The sequence below is a fragment of the Mauremys mutica genome, chromosome 1 (assembly GCF_020497125.1).
Source record: "Mauremys mutica isolate MM-2020 ecotype Southern chromosome 1, ASM2049712v1, whole genome shotgun sequence".
Classification (NCBI taxonomy): Eukaryota; Metazoa; Chordata; order Testudines; family Geoemydidae; genus Mauremys; species Mauremys mutica.
The window spans coordinates 343991825-344012003 of NC_059072.1; the positions used below are offsets into that span (position 1 = coordinate 343991825).

The window sequence follows — 20179 nt, forward strand, 5'->3', positions numbered from 1 at the left end:
AGGAAAGCAGAGTAAGCTCCACCATTTGAGTCATATCTAAAATAGGATTGCACAAAGCATTTGAAGACCAAAAAGCACTCAAGGGAACAACTTTGCATTGGTAATGGTGTTCTAGAATTGAGGCGGCCAAAACCTGGCAACTAGACTTCATTTGTGCAACTCTATGTGAGGCTGCTGCTCTATTTGTACATAAATACAGTCTGATGGTCACCCTTAACAAGTTCTCAGTGGCCTTACATACCTCAATAATGTAACTCTAGGATCTGCATTACATTATTCTTTATACAGATAACCTTATCTATGGAAAATGGGAAAGGTTTTGAAGCCGCTCAGTTACTAAGGGCAGAGTTTTAAAATTTAGATAGAGACTGTATGCTGGAAACTTTTCCCTTGGCATCCCCCTTTTTTCAATGCCCTGAGTCCCTGTGTCTTATACAGTTAGTCTCAGGGTTTTAATATGCTTCCAGCTGGGAAGTTTGTAGTATAACAAGGGGCAGGAGACTAGATAATCTTACTTAAAATAAAAAAGGTGTGTGAGTTTGGGACTGGTTCATGTTATATGAAGATGTGAGTTTGTCCAAGCTGCAAGGGAATGTTCATGATGACTTATCGTTTTATCGGTATGAGAGATACCACATCAAGTTGTAATTCATTCCTAGCTTTGGTACATTTTCAGTGTAATACATCTGTCTGCTTTCATTGGTTCAAGGTTTTGTCAGTTGATATGGGGTGGATTTATTTGTAAATGTAGAGTAGACTCCACATTGACCAGGTGCTTATCTGATTTAATAAACTCAGTTGATGTGGTTTTGTTTTTAAATTATTCTCTGGCTCTTAAACATTGTAATTCCAAAGAAAATTACTAATCTCTGAATGACAAATAGCATTTACCATTTGGAAAAGAATAGCCAAATAAGTCCAAGGACACCTTTACTTTGCACTCTTAGTTGACGAAGCAAGGTCATTGAAACAGTAGCAACTCCCGTTGAGTATTTTGTACATAAATTGTGATCTTAAAGTGCTGATGTACTTCTAGAAATGTATGTGTGTAGAAATTGAAAAACTGATGGATAGTGCTCTAAGAATTGTGATGGATCTTGACATACTGAAAGTTTATGCTTAATCTTACGTTGGGGCATCAATAATATCAGAAGTACAGAACAGAGTGGAGGAAACTTAGTGAAAACAGTTATGAAGCTGTCTAGTAAATGCAATGAATGGCACACAAGAGAAACCTGGTGATATTGAACACCTGCAAAGTCATTTACTTGAGACTTGCTTTCCTTTTTACTGTGAAAGTTCTGAATACTTTTCCAAGGCCAAATGTCATTGAAAGAAAACTAGTACCCAGTTCTGCTCAATGTACTTCTGGAAATGGCTGCTGCGTGTGAACTGAATGACGTGATTGTGGAAACAAATCTGTCTCTGTTCTATCTGAGAAAATATAGTGATCAATGTATGTTTTAGTAGTCAGCAGTGACCATTAGTAAGTAAGTTAAAGATATCCTACAGAAGAGCTTTAAGATATAGGGATATTAGGGATTTCAAGAAATCATCAAGGAAAATGCATTAAGTGATGTTTCAACAGCATAAGCCTGTGTAATAAACTATGTTGTGAATACCTACATTGGTTCATTCAGCTAGATAAAATGTGACTACAGTGGGTCTCAAACTTTTTTACTGGCGACCCCTTTCACACAGCAAGCCTCTGAGTGCAACCCCCCTAATAAATTAAACACACTTTTTAATATATTTAACACCATTATAAATGCTGGAGGCAAGTGGGATTTGGGGTGGAGGTTGACAGCTCGCGACCCCCCATGTAATAACCTCACGACCCCCTGAGGGGTCCCGACCCCCAGTTTGAGAACCCCTGGACTACATGCTTATGGGTTGTAGAGGAAGCTCTTATGGATTTAGTCATGGTGAGGCTGAGAGTAAAATTCTTCTTCATCATTATGTATATTTAATTGTGCTTTACAAACATGAAGGAATACACATCCTCCAGAGTGGCTTACAATCCATACAATATAGACAATGAAGACAAGACAAAAACCAGTGTAATAGTTGATGAAGTGGAGAGATTACTGGTGAAGAGGTTAAGGTAGCAAGGGTACTTGGGAGGACTTGCATGGGAGTAATCTGAATTATAGTGCAGTCTTCATGCAGGGAGTAAGAGACTTGTCCAGTCAGAGGAGACAGCATAAAAGAAGAAGCAAAAGTGAGAATGAAAGTAGTCAAAGGAGAGGGGATTGTGAGGAGGGTGGGCAATGGAAAGACTAAGATGAAATGAGAATAAAGATATTCAAAGATTGGGTTAAATTTTTGGTGAAATTAAGTTTGTGAAGAGATGCAAGGTGAGGAGGTGATGTAGTAGCAATGACTTAAGGGGAGCTATGAGAGAAGATGGTTTTATTGGCGGAATTGGATAGAGAGGAAGAAGTGAGATGCAGGCAGCTCAGAAAGGTGAAGAATCTTGTAATCAGAGCAGGAATTGATCAAAGCTAGTGATTTGATGGAGGATTTGGGGGATATTGAAGAGGATGAAGCAACAGGACACAAGTCCTGACATAATGTGAAAAGGAATGAAAAGTCAAAGAAGATACAGAGGTTGTGAAACTGAGCAATGGGGAGTTGTGGAGGGTGCAAAGAAAAGGTGCTGCATGAAGACTAGGAAGAAAAACAGATTTCATTGTGGTAAAAATGAGTTTGATTGCAGCAGAGCATCCAGGAGGAGAAGTTGGAGACATTTGGAGATGTGCGAATGGGTAAAGGGAGGGTGGCTGGGAAAAGAGAGAGATTTGAGAATCAATTATATAGGGGTTGTACCAATCATTTTATGAATGGATGAGGTTTCCAGAGAGAAGAGGTGGGCGGCATAGGGTTGCAGAAACAGAGAGAAGCAGCATGTGAGGAAGAAAGAATGATCAATGAATAAAAGGCCTTAACTTTCTCCCATTTGACAGAGGAAGTCATATGAGCAGCATACAGTTTATTCTTAATGACCCTGCAGCAGCAAATCATTAGATTGTTGACTAACAGTTGAAACTTCTGTGAACCCTGCTAACTTTGCAATGAGGTCAAAGGTGATCTCTTCCACCATAACTGGTATGTGATGAACAAGTTTGTTGCTGTGTGTACTGTAGCCCTCTGCACAAGTATCAATTTTCTTTAGCTTGGCAGAGGCAGTGGAGTTGATGGTTGCAGTTACCAGGTAGAGGGGTTTGTGTTGCTGAAGCCTGAGAGAGCCCCACACTTGGTGCCATGTACTGTGTATATATATATTTAAGAACCATAAAGTGAGTATTTATTTATTTTTATTCTCTTCCATACTTGTATCTTTATATAACAGCTTGTCTTGTGGTTTTACAGGCAAGAAAAGCTTTAACATATGTAATTTATTCTTCCCTTTGAGGGGGTTAACAAATTGCCTCTTTGTTTCCTAAAGGAAATGAAGGTGGGGCGGGGGGGAGAAGAGGATGTGGAATGTTACAAACTGAGATTAAAAAGAAATGCCTGGAATCTTGGCTAGGAAGAACATAAAAATGCACTCAGTCTGTCTTTGAAAATGAGGATTGATCTGACAACTTTCTGGCAAGCTCTCTATGGTACTTGGAAAAAGCAGAATCATATTTGAAAGCCGATTGTTGTCCTTGATAATATTACCAAATAATTTAGTAGACTATTTCTATATGTTTGTGGATAGAGGCAAAGACACTTTACTCCCCCCTTTCCCCCCCCCCCAAAAAAAAGTGAAGAAAAGAGATTAGCCATTTTTTTGCCAACTATAAAGTAGTTCTGAAGATTAATGAAGGAGTGCAGCCAAAGATAAATGATAACTGGAGGAATATTTTGACCTCATTCATTTGATTGCAGAAATCATGAAGGACTTTTTAATTTTCATTCCCAAAAGTGTGTAAAAATGTCTATGATACTGCCAGCTAGAACTGTGAAATTAAAAAAGATTATGCAGCAAAATGAAAAATTCTTAAAGCGCAAACCTGCCCTATGATCACTTCTCTAACATTAATTTGGCAGTCTTGTAGGGTATAAAGGATGGGGTGCAAAGACAATTACTGAGGCCATGCAGCCAAAAGAAATAGAACTAGTATAGACTAAAATTGGACCTAGTTGGTGTAGGGAACTAGTTTTCTGACTGGTAATAGCTAATTGCTAATAAAAGTAGATATCTCACTCCAGATAATCAATTTGACAGTTTTTCAGCTATCATAAAACTGAACATTAATTTTTAGCAAAAGTCTGCAGATGTGCTCATGCTTTAGCCAAAACATTGCCCTCTGGAAAATAAGACTAAACATAACAAGAAGCTTTGATTTATGTCAATATTAATAGAAGGACAAGGGCAAATCATAAGTGTAACAGTCCCAAGATATCAATATCACTTCATAAAATTCCAAGAGCATGTTTTTGATATCACCTTTTTCATATGCCTTTTTATCCACAATACAAGCATGATAACATCCTTATATTTTATCATCCCAGTGGTACAGTATTTTAGTTTATCAGTTTAAAAAAAAAAAAAAAAAAAAAAAAAGATAAGCAGAGCATGTCTGGGTGATTATAAACATGCCTCATCTAATTTTATAAACCCCAGGACTGGGTGATTTTTGCCATTACAGAAGTGCAATAAATGTACCAGGTGCTATTATGCAGGGCCGGCTCCAGGCCCCAGCATGCCAAGCGCGTGCTTGGGGCGGCATGCTGCGGGGGGCACTCTGCCGGTTGGCGGGAGGGCGGCAGGTGGCTCCGGTGGACCTCCCGCAGGTGTGCCTGCAGAGGGTCCGCTGGTCCCGCGGCTCCGGTGGACCTCCCGCAGGCGTGCCTGCGGATGCTCCACCGGAGCCGTGGGGCCAGTGGACCCTCCGCAGGCATGTCTGCAGGAGGTCCACCGGAGCCGTTGGACCGGCGACCGCCAGAGCGCCTCCTGCGGAGTGCGACCGTGCTTGGGGCGGCGAAATTGCTAGAGCCGCCCCTGCTATTATGAATTTATCTGCACAAAACATTTTTGAGTACTTTGAATCCTGGGTACTTTGAAGCTTGGGTAGAACAACATTCTCACTGAGTTAGAAATTTAGCATAATCTACTAAAAACATAGCTAATTTCTGATAAGTAAATAATTCATCCAACATTACTTTAGTCCCCTTCAAACAATCATAAATAGTAAAACTCCCCTTAAAGCACACAAACTAACCACCTTTTGAGGAAAGACGCAAGATCAATTACATATCTTCGTGGAGTGAGATAGCTTGGGCTAAATGTCAAACACTTGACAACTTTTATCCACGTCTAAGCCATTGTGTGTAATTACCATCTCTGACCTGTTTTGTTCCTCCCTCTCTCATGCTCACCTCAGAGTAAGAGGTGGCTTTCTTTGGCCCATGTTTGCTTGTTAGAATGTCAAGTTACATCAGTTCTAAGGCACTGTTGGTAGTGTCCCTTGAGTGACGGTTGGGGTGGCCAGACAGCAAGTGTGAAAAATCGGGATGGGGGTGGAGGGTAATAGGCACCTATATAAGACAAAGCCCCAAATATTGGGACTGTCCCTATAAAATTGGGACATGTGGTCACTCTAGTGTCGGTTCCCAGGCAGTTATTATACCATACATCTCTTGACCAAAAGTAACCATGTTCTGACCAAGCATTTGGGAAAAATCCCCCAATAATAACTAGGGCTTCAAATATATGAGTGTCGTCAAGCTGTGAAACTTAGCATTGATACTTGGCTTTCCTCTCTTCTGCAGCAACCATAAGAGGGCTGGACCTAAAATTAGTTGCAGTAATTTATACCTCAGATGCATAGAGTGGTGAGCTAATCACATTTATAGACTATAGGCACATGAAGATTATAGGGTTTTCTCTTGTGAAACCGTCTGATATTGCTACTATTTTTTATAAACAGTATGGATATCTTTGTTTTATAAATTAAGGTGCATTTCTTAGAATGTAAGCTCTGTGGGACAGGGACTTTCTGTGATTGTACAGCATCCGGTACCAGAATGCCCCAATCCTGATTGGGGCCTTTCAGCATAGCTGTAATATAAATTGATAATATTAATAATGATAATGGGCTTGGGTTGGAATTATACATAATATTGAATATTTTATGGATGTATAAGCAAAATCTTTGGGTCTGTGACACTCCCTGAACATACTTGCGTGCACTACCATACGATATTAGCTCACATGGTCTTGTGCTTGCGTTTCAATGCACACATGATGGTGTGTGCATTTTGGAAGTTATCTGCCCAAGAGTCATCTGTGCTACTCTGTTATACTAGTTCTTGTTTTCCTTTTATGTGCCATGACTCATCTACTTTTGCTCTATTCAGAACCGCCTAGAGAATTTGTCCATTACATTTTTTATTTTTTGAGTCTTAGCAATTCATTTTCAGCAGCAAAACAGAAGTTGGAGATATGTTTATGAATATCTGATATTTGAAGGTCATATGGTGTGTTGTTCAAATGTTGGCTTTCTAAAGTTTGAGGCTTTAGAAAAAAAGACTATACTTGGTATTAGGAGTTTCTGCCATAGTTTGATAGATCTCTAAACTTTAATTCCATATTAATGGTCGTGTACCATATCCCTAGGAATGAATATCTAGATCTAGATCTAGATCCATCTGTGTGTATCTATATATATAGATACACACACCGTACATAGAAAGAAAGCAGCTGGTTTCTAACCTAATTCATGCAATACAGACCACAACAGTCTTCACACTTACAAACCTAGTGCACACTAACCACAGCCAGTTCACATGTGTGCAAATCAGTAGTCATCTCACATCAAACCCCATCTAAAGCCAAATAAAATCCTTGAATTTCCAGTTTCACACATGCCATCATCACTCAGTTCCACACATGCCATCATACTCCCTTTATTTACCACAGCTAAATCTTTAGAAATGAAATCAGAAGAATACATAACTGGTGTCAGGTTTTGTTACAAACCACAACTCTGGCCAGGTTCACTGAGCCAGAAGAATTTCAAACAAATCTGTAAATACTGACTTTCTCAGGGGGAAGCCACATGAAGTATAGTTTTGGATCTTTTGCTTCCATCTGAAATCAGGCAGAACTTGGTGGTGAATTTTGCTTTGAGTTTCTGTTGGAATCTGAACCTCAGATCTGGAAAATAGATTCATACTAATCCCTGCAAATGGAAATTTCACCCAGCCGAGTTTCACCCAGCTCTTGATATAACATCTGTTCTTTCCTTTGTTGTTTATTATTAAGGCTGTGATTATGTCACAGAGGTTGTGGAAGTCACGGAATCTCTGTGACTTCAGCCCCGGTGGCTGGGAGCTGCAGGGTCCCGCCGCCTTCTGCAACTGCAGGGAGCTGTGTGGTACCTCCACCGCCTGAGACAGCGGGTCCCCCAAGCTCTGAGCCACCATGGGCAGAAGGGGTACCCCACAACTCTGAGCTGCCGCAGGCAGGTGGGTACCCCGCAGCTCCCAGCCACAGCGGGCAAGTGGGTTAGCCCACAGCTCCCAGCTGCTGTGGGTGACGGGTACCCCCACAGCTCCCCGGCTACCACGGCGGGGTAGGGAGACCCTGGCCACTTCTCAGCCACCGTAGTGGGACAGGAGGTCCCTGGACCTCTGAGCCCCCATGGTATCTAGCCACCCCTCAGCTGCCCAGACCCTTCCCATTTTATCATGGATATTTTTAGTAAAAGTCTAGGACAGGTCATGGGCTTCCCTGAATTTTTCTTTATTGCCCATGACCTGTCCATGACTTTTATTTAATATATCCAGCCTTATTTATTATGTGCATTACTGTAGCACTTAGCAGCCCTAGTCATAGACAAGGACCCCACTGTATTAGGTGCTGTACAAACACAGAACAAATAGTTGGTCCCTGCTCCAAAGCACTTACAATCCAAGTATAAGACAGGAGACAGCAGATGGATACAGACAGATGGTACTGTAGGAGACTATCTGTGTCAACCTCTTCAGGCAGCTGCTGCTGACCTACTTAGACATTATCACAGGAGATGGGGCTTCCTGCATAGGGGTTCTATCTACAGTCAGGAGGAAAAGGGAAGACATTAATTGGAGGATGCAAAGACATTAATTGGAGGGTGTGTGTGTGTGTGTGTGTGTATATATATATATATATATATATAAATACACACAACAGCAACAAAAAAGTTTAGACCAAGATTAGCCATATACTTGACCTTCACTGTTATGAAACCTGATGTCAGCTATGAGAATCATGCTTTAAGGAGATATGAACTGAAGACATTTTATTTTTTCTGCTAAGATTGTGGATGATCAAATTAAATCCCCTTAGGCTGTCATAATAAGGATCCTGTTTGTGCGCAAATACTGGCTGGATATTCAGTCTGTGCTTTTTTCATTCCTTTTTGTATAAAGGATTGTTTCCTTTTAAAGACCTTCTTCCCCACCCCCTCCACTCCGTTTTGCTGCATTAATAAGATTTTAATGCAAAGGACAAGTGATTGTAAGCAGTGAAGCAAAGAAAAACCTTACGGAGCAAGACTGATAAATTGAAGACATAGATTTGACTTCCCCGCCTGCCTAAATAATTTAAGATAAAAGAAATATTCATCAAAACGGAGCCATGCAGATGGCTTTGATTTTATTACTGTTTGTCAAAAAGGACAAAACCCTAGGAATAGCTATTAATTCTCCAGTATCAGTATGCTTCCTATATAATAGTGAAGCAACATCTTTATGTTTTACCAGCTGGTAAAACAGAAGGTTTATTAGTTGACAGGAACACAGCTTAGGGCAGAACTTGAAGATAGGTCCATCAGTGACTATTAGCCATGATGGGCAGGAATGGTGTCCCTAGCCTCTGTTTGCCAGAAGCTGGAATTGGGTGACAGGGCCTGGATTACTTGATGATAACCTGTTTCATTCCTCTTGGGGCACCTGCCATTGGCCACTGTCAGAGGACAGGATACTGGGCTTGATGGACCAGTATGGCCGTTCTTATATTCTTATGTTGTTAGCACAGAAATCAGTGACTTTCAGCCAAGTCCATCTTGAGGGGGAGGAGAGCCCGGAGCCAGGGCTCTGGTCCTCCCCCTGAGCCCCAAGCCAGCCAAGACTGACTTACTTCCAGCTGCCTGGCCCCTGCCCTGCCTGTTGCTCCTCCTCCGGACTTTGTCTCGCTTCCTGGGCCAAGAGTCATCAGGTTGCATCCCCCTCCTGGGTCTGAGGTTACGGAGGGGCGACCATAGCATCCATGAAAGCAGCTGGATTAACCCCCACAAAAGTCACACACGCTTATTCCCACCGCCTAGACGTTGGTGCAATACACAGGAAACCGAGGCACACATAGCATTCATGCAAAACAGTAAGACTCACATATAACATAACAAGGGAAGATCCCCACTTCATCACATCTCTTCCCCCTTCGAGACCGAACTGAGCAGGGTCACTTTAGCCAGTAACCTGGGGAAGTTCAGGCCCCGCACTCAGGGACAAAGCATTAGCTATAACATTTGCAGTCCCCTTTAACATGGACCACCTCCATCTCATAATCCTGGAAGGACAGATTCCATCTTACGAGCTCGGCATTGGCCCCTCTCATCTGGGGCAGCCATGGCAGGGCGATTGGTCTGGGTACACAGTGAAGCGCCGTAAACACAGAAGACTAAATTTCTTATAGGAATGTTTCTGCTAATATTTCTCCACTTTGTAATATGATTAGTAAATCAGGTCATGTAATAAGTATTATAGGTAACAGTATAAGAAAAAGAAACACACTTTATGACTGAAGCATTTTATTCGTCAGTGCTATATTTTGTTTAACTTGTGTTTTTGACCTTTTTGTTTTGATTTGGATTTTTTGGTTGGTTAGTGTTATGTTTTTGGGGGGTTGGGTGGGGGAGGGTTCTGGGGTTGTAAATCTATATTATTGCATTCAGGATTTACCAAAGCTTGGATCACAGGTGAAAACATATCTACATCATTAAAAATATGTAGAATACCTGAGATTATTGCACAATTCTGAGGCCAATATGCATTCCTTTAATGAAAGTGAAATATTTTATAGTAATGCATAAGGTTTTGTTTGGTAGACCTGTGAGCCTGATAGCGATGTTCACATTAGAAATACCTACATACATACATTAGAGCTGTGGTTCTCAAACAGAGTTATGCAGAGGTCTTCCGGGGGGACATCAACTCATCTAGATATTTGCCTATTTTTATAACAGGCTACATAAAAACTACTGAAGTCAGTACAAACTAAAATTTCATACAGACAATAACTTCTGTATACTATACACTGAAATGTAAGTAAAATATTTATATTCCAATCGATTTATTTTATATGATAAAAATGAGGAAGGAAGCAATTTTAGTAACAGTTCTTTTAAGAGATTATTTATTATACTTCTTTACACTTTATATTTACAAGACACTTAACTAACCTTGATTAATCTGCACAACCAGCGGACACCTCTTCAGGGTATTATCTCCATTTAACAGATGAGGAAGAGAGGTTAAGTGGGCTTTCACAAGGCTGCAGAGAAAATCCATGTCCTTGTCCACTACTTCAACTAGTAACATGCATTTTATTGAATAATTTCTTGCCTGGCACATCCCATTTCAGTACTTTTGCATTTTGTACAATTTAATTTGTTTTCAGATTCAAATTAAATTGAGGAAACAAATTGGCATGTTAATATTTTTTGTGATTCATATGTCCATTGTAAAGATCTTCTGCCATGTTTTTGCCCTAGGTTAGTGTTGTAAACAAGATGCTGTATTTCAGTGTGTTTATCAGTGAATTATTTTTCCAATAAGAACAATGAATTTCTCATCTGGCAGTCAATATTGTTGCATAGTGTATTTGAGCTTGTAAGGCAGTGAATAATTAATAGCCCTTCTGCCATTTGTGGCAAGAACTTCTAGAGATGCTTTCCCATGGAATTGTACAGCTTGGAAAGTATTTAAATATTTGTGTCAAGTCCACAAAGTAGACTCTTAATAAGTAAACTCAAATGATGTATCTCAGCAACCTGTCTTTCAGGTCTGCCATGTACACAACTACCATTGATTCAACTGGGCTTTCAGGCCTTAATCCTGCACGATTCAAGTCAATGGGAGTTTTCCCAGTGACTTTAACGGGAGGCAAATCAAGTGTTTGAGTGTGGAAGACTTGCAGGACCAGACCTTTTATTTTGAAAGCTGTATTCTCGCAAAGTAATGAGACATAAGTGTATACATTCAAGAGTAAAATATGTGGTTTATTGCCTAAGTACCTTCAATGCACTGCTAATGGATTTTCTGTTACATGCTTTCTTAGGTCAATGGAACAGAAATCGAATATGAATTTGAAGAAATTACATTGGAGAGGGTAAGTATGAAATGTTTTTTGTATTATAGAAACCAGTGAAAATTTGATTTTCTGTAGCACAAATAATGCAATTATGCTGAAATAATATCATTAAAGGTCAAATTCTAAATTCCTTAGTCAGATAACATTTTCCATTTTAAGTGAGGACTTCAGGATTTGTCCAATAGTTTGTAAATATGAGAAATCAGCAGCGTCAGCCTTTCACATGTTTGCATGTCAGGGTCCTGAATGCTTTTCCTATTCATAACTATTACATGGCGTTGAGATCTGAGTACTCAGAAAAGACCATCAGGTGATGGAACATCTGGGTGCAGCGATTATTTTTCTTTGTACTTTTCAAGCTGGAAGTATGGAAAGTTTTCCTCACTTTTAGCTTCCTGGACTTTTTTGTCTGTTCAGGAGGAAAGAAGAAATTTAGCACAGGTAAGCACTTTATAGAAAGATAATTAACAGCCTTTCAAATTGTAATGTTGTAGCAACTGTGTAAAAGCAGGGTCCTGTATGTATACATGTGTATGTATAAAGGCATGGACAATATTTGTACAGACTTATTTCTTATCAGTATTAACTGTGTGTGGTATTAGAACTGAAACCTTGTATTGTTAGCTGTGCAATTTAAACACAGCATTGGAAAAAGTGTAGATTTAGGAGTCACTTTGCATCATGTCTTCCTAGCCTCAGTGACATGTGTTTGGTTGCTGGTTACGTAACTATTTTTTTTTTTAGACTGCAGAAGTAGACTACAGACCTCTTTCAATTATCTTTAAACTAGTATAAACAGGCTACTTTCTATATAAATAATGGAAAGCAAGGCCTGATTGATCAAAATGTGACGATGTTACATGAGCAAAAGCCTGTAAGGTAACTACCTATTCTTAAATAGCTAGTAAAGGCTTGTCTACATGGGGACTAAGTCAATAGGACTAAGTCATTTAGTTAGTTCGTTTTACACAGAAAATAATGAACTTTGCTCTTATCTATAAGGTTTTACAAGCACGTATAGGCAAAGACATAAGATAAAATAGGAATTGCCTCAACATTGCACTTCCACTGCTCATAAACAACACTGATTTGTACAAAACACTTCCAAACCACCACCCCTATATACGTATAAATAGCTGGATATACAGTGGCACAATTTCAGGCATGAGACTCAAAATAAGAGCAATAGGTATCCCCAATGATATTGCCCTGGCTGTTTGCATTTTGCATTGGGTGCCTTGCTGACTGCTCAAACCTCTGAGCAAGTCTCCGTACCTAAACCTCTCACCCATTGCTAAGGGTTCTCCCTTGCTCTGACAAATATTGTGCAAAATACAACATGCTGCTATAATCTTTGGGACGCTTTCTTCTGCTGCTTACAACCTATTCCAAAAACAATGCCAGCTCCCTTCCAAATGCACATACCACTACCATTCTGCAACTACTGAGGTGGCAGTTAAAAATTCCTGCCTTTGGTCCAAGGAGCTTTTGAATGGTTTCATAACAATGGAAGCTGCACACTACTCAGCAGCAGAGGATAAGCTCGGGGTCTCTGGATAACTGGAGCAATCGCCACACCATTGATGTCTATATTGTTCTTGGAAGAAAACAGTCCTTTCTCCATGACATTAAAAAGAGTTGAGTTCTGAAAGAACGTAGCATTGTGGATCCTTCCAAACCACTCAGTATTTGTCTGTAAACCTGCCTTGATGGTCGACAAGTTCTTGGAGCACCATGGAGAAATACTGCTTTCTGTTTATGAGTTCTGAGCTCTAATCTGGGGCGATTTGAGAGGCCCATGTGTGCAATGCCATCAATAACCACCAGAGCATTACTGAACTGTATAACTCAGTGCAACAGTATCTTTTCCATCTGAACACATCTACACATCTGAATGACAATGGCCCCAACAGTCAATCTCACCACACCAAATTGGTTCACTATAGAGCAGTAGCATTCAGGGATAGCCAGCTTCCAGATGGCAGTGGGGACCTGCTTTTCCATGAGTATGTGGCTCTGCATGTTGGTGCACGGCCATTGTAGCTCTGGGGTTAGTTCAGCACATATCTTCAGAAAGACTGCCTCCCCCATCCTGAAATTCCCTCATGACTGTTGGTCATCCCAGGTCTGCAGAACAACCTTTTCCCACCAATTCACACTGATTTCCCAAGCCCAGAAACTATGCTACAAGCTATGAAGCTGTTCCAGGAACTGGGCCTCCACTATCACGTGCTTGATGTCTTCCTCTTCTTCCTCATCTGTGTCCCACAGCTGCTGAAGACCCTCCTGCTACTGGAGATGCTCCTGCTGCTGTACCTGCCATGTCATCTGCTCGGTGGTGCGGCTGGCACAGTTGAAAGACAAATTCATCTGGCTTTGAGTGCTGAAATACAGCTCAGTCAGCCTCTCTGTGTCTGAGGTTGCCAGCATAATGGCATGAAGAATGATTGGATCCATGCTGGTTGACAGCAATTCAAAAATGGAAGTAGCCCTCCAAGAAAGAAAGTATGGGATGGATGCAGATGAATCATGGGAATTTTAATTTTAACTAGCTAGCTTCTGCTATGCATATCACAATACACACCAAGAAAAATCCCAAAACACACACCACTCAGCAGTGTAGCAAAGGACCATAGAATGTTATCAGAGGATGCCATGCACTCAGTTTGCAGCAAACCGCTCCTGTGTATACACAGTGATGCTCATTGGCAGAGGACACATCATCCCATGCGCACACTATTACTGGTACCACTCATTACCTGGTGCACATAAAAAGCTGAGGGTTAAACTCTCTGTATAGACAAGCCCTGAGAGTAAATGACTCATTACACTACTACTTCTGCATATTGCACTTTTCATTGTCTAGGAGCATGAATATCATAACCGTTACGCTTTTAAGGGACACAAGTTTTAATTTGTATTGATACGTTTTCCTATGCGCTTTAAAGCAAAGCACAGAAAGAGCCATTCCCTGTGTATCATCACAATAGAACATGTAATAGGTATAGGCACATTTTATCTATGGTTTCTCAAACTATTTGGGCATCTCTAGCTATTTATTAGATGAGAGTTTTCAAAGGTCACTGAACAGAACACATGCCTCTTGAGTAGTATTTTGAGTACCACTTCATTTTTAATAGATGTGTAAAGTTATCAACTTACGTAGTACAGAAACCAGTGTGTTTTTTGCCAATGCTAACGTAGATAATTATTCCTATTATATTTTAAATGTTTGGTAAGCATTTGCACACACAGTTATAGTTTCTAGTGGAGGACACTTGGAACATTTTCTGGCAACAGCTGAATCTGTGGCTACTTGTTCTTACTACTTGAAATGTTCAGTGACACTTATCAGTGTTATTTTTCAGAAATGGGAAGGATAAAGGAGGCCCATCTGTTTTTGTGAGAGAGAGAAAATAAAAGTGATTGCCTTTAAATGCTTGTTATATCTTTATGTTACAGTGACAGTGTTTTCAGAAGAGGTGAGAAATACTTCACATTAATTATCCATTTTCTCTACAAAGAGCCCTTGAAATTAGATTGGAAAATCTTCTCCATTTAATGGCAAAGCTGCAAAAATATGTTAGGCCAGTGGTTTGGAAATACAAAAACTATACTACATCAGTAGCAAACATAATAAGCTCCCCCTCTCAGTGCAGATTCTGAGCTACTGTAATTTAAATGTCATCAGTTATTTATTTCACTTATGATACATTCGTAAAACTTACAATTGCCAGCTTGCTCATGCATCCCTAAATTGTAGCTACAAAATAATTTAGGATTACCAGACAAAAAATAAAATGGATTGCCGTCCCTTGGGGCAGCCACGCTTTTCCCCGCTTTGTTAATTGTAACAATTAAAGGAACAGAGATTGGGCACGGATTGCATTGCAAAGCATTGCCCAGATTCCATAAGCCTGGCAGTGCCAAAGTTGCACTCTTCTGTGGTTCACCAGTTGGTTGCAATATTGATTGTGAGGAAAGTCTATAGGGACATGGCGTTGGCAATACTCTCTCTTGAAGTGTTGAAAAAATCATTAGTCAGGCATAAATATTTAATAATAGAGTAATTAATCATTGGAATAACTTCACCAAGCATCATGGTGAATTCTCAATTACTGACCATTTTAAAATCAAGATAGGATGTTTCTCTGAAAGTGATGCTCTAGGAATTATATGGGGGAAGTTCTATGGCCTGTGTTACACAAGGAGTGAGACTAGATAATCACAATAGTCCCTTCTGGCCTTGGCATCTATGAATCCCCCTCCCCCAAATTATGATATTGGTTCTCCTTTTTATTTGCCTTCTGGCTTTTAGGTTTTAAATTGCATTTGGGTCATATTATCAAACTTTTCTCTTTAACCATGAGTGTCACAAACTTACTTCTTCTTTTCTTTTTTCTTTTTTTTGTTATTTTGTGAATGTAAGCTGAGATTCTCACATAATCATAGGATTCCACGAACTGGGGCTGTTTAAGAAAAATACCAAATATTATGAGACTTGTGATTAAAATTGCGAGAATAGTTATGCTGTGGAAACCACCGAGCTGAAGAGTGGGGCACAGTCCCAACAGTAGTGTAAGAGTTGGGTACAGCAGTGTCCTCCCACGCTCTGCTGGGGAATCTAGTATATCTAGGCATCAGACTCCGGCAGATTCCCCTCCTTTAGAGACCCAGGCTGGGGCAGGAAGTGCAGGAGCTCCGAGTGTGGAGCCAGCCACAGAAATGCATTCTCTTTTCTACCTTTGTGCAATACTCCTACCTAAGCTGCACCAAGCATTCTTTGGCTAATACCTTGAATCTGTCCCACTGTCTATATATATATTACTCTTCTAGTTCATACTGATGTAGCAAAATTACATTAATAGGTATCAAGCAAATATGCGAAAAAGTTTACACGTTTAAATGCTTCAGCCGCCTTAGAGATCATTTGATTTTTCTATACTAAGTTATGGACATAAAATACAGATCCAGCAGCAGTATAGTGCTTGAGGCAGGTTGCAATAAACTGCAGTGCCCAAAAGCACACTTAGATAGTATTCCTTAGATAGTATTTCCTCTATCTTTAGTAATATAAATACACAGTAAAAAGGAGATGCTGTATAGAATGACTCACATTGGTGCAGTGGAGTTAGGCCTCCATTATTTCAGGGCTGAAAAATGCATCAGGTGCCTACTAGGCAGGGGGCTAAACATAAGCCAAAGATAAAGGGCAGGATGGGTGGCCTTAATGCAGAGACAAAGACCGGCCCAGCCCATGTACACTACTGTGAAAATTCAAATTGCAGGAATTCCCAGTAGGATATTGCACCCACGCTTGGAGGCACCATCTCCTGTTTATATGTGGGTGATAAACTTGGAGCTTTCCCCTCTGCTTGTGAGGAATTCTCTCCCCAATTCAAGTTGGAGTCTCCTAGTTATTGGGCAAAGAGGGCAGGATTGAGCATTCAAAAATCACGAGTCAAACCCCAAATGCATTATTTTTTGTTAAATCTCATGATTTTTTGAACTTGGCTTCCGGTTTTTGAGATTTTAGGGTTCATGTTTTCCAGCGTTTCTGTGCAACCAGCGAGGCTAGGGACTAACTTTGAAAGTCAAGTTTCTCGTGTAATTATGTGACTACTGGAGTTGAAACTTTAAGAATAACACCAGATGTTGTGAAACTAGTGATATAATCATGAGAGTCAGCAGCATGGAGAAAGGGATCTCTGCTATTTTATCCTTTCCTAACACAGATCCAATCTCTCCCTTTCCTGGTCACCATCAGCCCAGTCCAGCCCACTAATAGGCAACACATTACAATGAGACAGATCTGCACTTCTCCCTCTTCTCCCTCTTCTCCCTCCCTCCCTCTTCTCCCTCCCTCTTCTCCCTCTTGCAAGGCATTACTTCTGTGGTTGATATAAGCTGGGACTAACCCCCTCCCCTCTAACTAGCAGTTCTGCTAGTTTCTCTGCTTAGGTCCTCCTCTTTACACACCCTGCTCTCTGAGGAGTAACTCATTCCTATTGTTCTGCTTAGCCCCTACCTCACTGCTATCCAGGGCTGGCTCCAGGCACCAGCATTCCAAGCAAGTGCTTGGGGCGGCAATCTGCAAGGGGCGGCAGTCCCTGTGTTTTTGCCCCCCAAGCAGTGCCCCGAATCGCCGCCGTGGATGACGGGGGAAGTCTGTGCACCGCTAGGGCGGCATGCGCGTTTCTGCGGCGGCAGCAATTTGGCGGTAGCTTCTATGTTCAGCTGTCAGCGGCACAGCTTCTGTCTTCTGGCTGAAGACAGCTGTCTGCGGCGGCAATTCGGCGCGCAGCTTGGGGCGGCAAAAACAGTAGAGCTGGCCCTGCTGCTATTCCTTAAGCAGCTGAGCTATTTGCTCCATATCCTCTTCAACTGCCCTCCCCTTCTACCTGGTAAATCAGTAAGACAGTGCCTAACATCACTCAACCTACCCTCAGCTGCCTGGCAGAAAACCTGACACTTGTATTAGCCTAGACAGCACTTCTGTTTGTCCCAGGTTTCTGAACAATAGGATTTTCCCCAGACTGGTAACTGATAAGGCAATGAATGTCAGACCTGCTGAGGAAACGATGATGGATTTTGCTAGCATAGCAGCAAATATCAGAAAGGGACCTTGAAGAGGATAGGAGAGAGGCAGGGAGTTGTTAGATAAACCTTTAAAATAGTTCATGGCCAGTTCAGGGTTTGAGTTGAGAACTTCATTTTTCCCCATTTTAGTTGGTCCATTTTACGGGTTTGCTAAAAAAAATATATTCACTTAGTTACTAGTAGAGTTAGTTTTAAAAAAATGGTATTTCCATCCTGTAGGATATTCCAATATTTTGACATTTTGTTTTCATCCCAAGTCAGTATGAGAAGTTAAATTAGCTAGTTTTTTTGTGGAGCTTAAAATTTGGGGGAAAAATTGGAAATATTGAAATATTTCATTTTTTTCTTGATACAACATTGAAATGTGTCTCTTTGAGTGTCATGCTGCTGCCTGGAAGTTCTCTTACTCTCTCATGATGTCCCAAAATGGTTCAACCAAAGGGAAGACTGTGGTGCATTTTGGGACAGGTCGTCTAGCCAGGGAACCCAGCCCACAGAGAAGAATGAGTTCATGATGCACCTGAAATATAACTCCCATGAGGCGCTACAGCAGTTCAGGTGGATGCAGTTCAATGTTGAGCCTCACTGAAATAAACATTTTGATGTAGTTCAATGAACAATAACATTTTTATTTGGATTGGCCTCATTTAAATATGTTGTTTAGATTTTCTTGATGGAAAATCAAAAACTGTTGGGAAATTCAAAGTTTTCCAGTGGAAATTTGGGATTTTGCAGAAACTGTATTTTCCATCAAGAAAATATTTTTATGGAAAAAATCCATTAGAAAGAGACCTTTGTCAGATCATTCTGATGTGTTCTATTTAGTATCTGTATCTTGACTTCCTCAACAGAGAAGTTGAAAATCTGCCTCACTTAATTATAAGAAACTGTATAATATGTATTTCAGTAGCACTTCCGGAAGTCAGCATTCATGTTTCAGCAGAAAATGGTTTTGGTTCTTATTTTCAGGCTCCGAGGCGATGTGGGCATTATTGCTGGAGGAACCTGGACACGGTTGGATTTGCAGAGCTCCCCAGAATTCAGGTGTCTAGTGTGTCATGCCGTCTGGAGAGCTTACCTCAGGGCAGACTGTCAGAAAACAGGGCAGACAACCCTAGCTGGTGGTGTGTTCTGTAATTAGATTTCACCAAGCCAATAACAAATGTGAACTCCTGGATCACTACACCAGTCTTACTATAGAGTCACAGACAGTCCCCTTAGATGCTCCAGTCTATCTTGCCACCCAGACAAACTGGGCTTTGTGGTAAAGGGAAACGTATAGCAAAGGTCACATCACATCAGGTTGTTCCCAGTCCCAAGAGACCTTTCATTTGCTCCAGATCAGTTGGTACTCTAGATATTACACCAAAGACAAGGCTGGTAGTTAATTCTAGAGTAAACTAACTAAAGGTTTATTAGCTAAGAAAAGGAAATGAGAGTTATTGAGGGGTTAAAGCAGACAAAATATATGCACAGATGAGCCATAGTTCGTAATGCCAAATGGTGGCAGTGATGTAATAAACTGCCAGTTTCTCAAAAGTCTTTTCAGCATGCCCAGGTTGTCTCTGGGAATCTCCGCTTTGCATTTGATACACTTCCCTGTAAGAGTTCAAATAGTCTGGAGATGCAGTATCCTTCCTTGAATCCACATTCATCGCTTCTTCTCACAGAAAACAAATTGACAGTGTCACTACCCACACGGCTTTTCCTTTGATGACGGAGTGAGGAATGCATTTGGAGTCTTTGACCTCCCATCACACACAATGATCACTTACTTTGAAATTAGCACTTTTCTCTTAAAGTTCTTCATTTGCATTCCACCAAGTTTCTTTCTCATTGGATAGGTTATTTAGTTACAGGGGTACACACAATGTAAATTTTTGCTAGTACATTATAACAGGATACAGATAAGTGAATACAATGCAAGTAACATCCCACTAGTTTTCATGAAGTTTAAACACCAAACACATTCTTATACATTTAACAATCACTTTAAGCTATAGTAATACACAAGTGAATTGGCCTTTGTCTCTGGCATGAGCTGGCACCTGGTCTGCCAGGGTCACATAGTCAGCTAGAGGTTGAACCTTTTGAACTTAAGTACATTTTAGGGTCAAAGATTCACAAACAATCAGCCCTGTATAAAAAGAGACAACTGCAAATTCATTCTCATCTGCTTCTGATGTAGTAAGGAGCCTACCTGAGGTCTGTGTTTTTCTCTCCTGTGTCCAA

The 20179-nt window shown here is 40.7% G+C and overlaps 1 protein-coding gene across 11 annotated transcripts in view; it reads left to right on the forward strand.

Annotated features, from left to right (window-relative positions):
• The window catches only part of DLG2 (discs large MAGUK scaffold protein 2), a 1465131-nt gene that overhangs the window by 949105 nt on the left and 495847 nt on the right, over window positions 1-20179 (forward strand). For all 11 annotated transcript variants that reach the window (XM_045020521.1, XM_045020529.1, XM_045020530.1 and 8 more), the window contains one exon: window positions 11315-11365. In XM_045020521.1, coding sequence (XP_044876456.1) covers window positions 11315-11365 — 51 coding nt within the window. The remainder of the gene's footprint in view (window positions 1-11314; window positions 11366-20179) is intronic.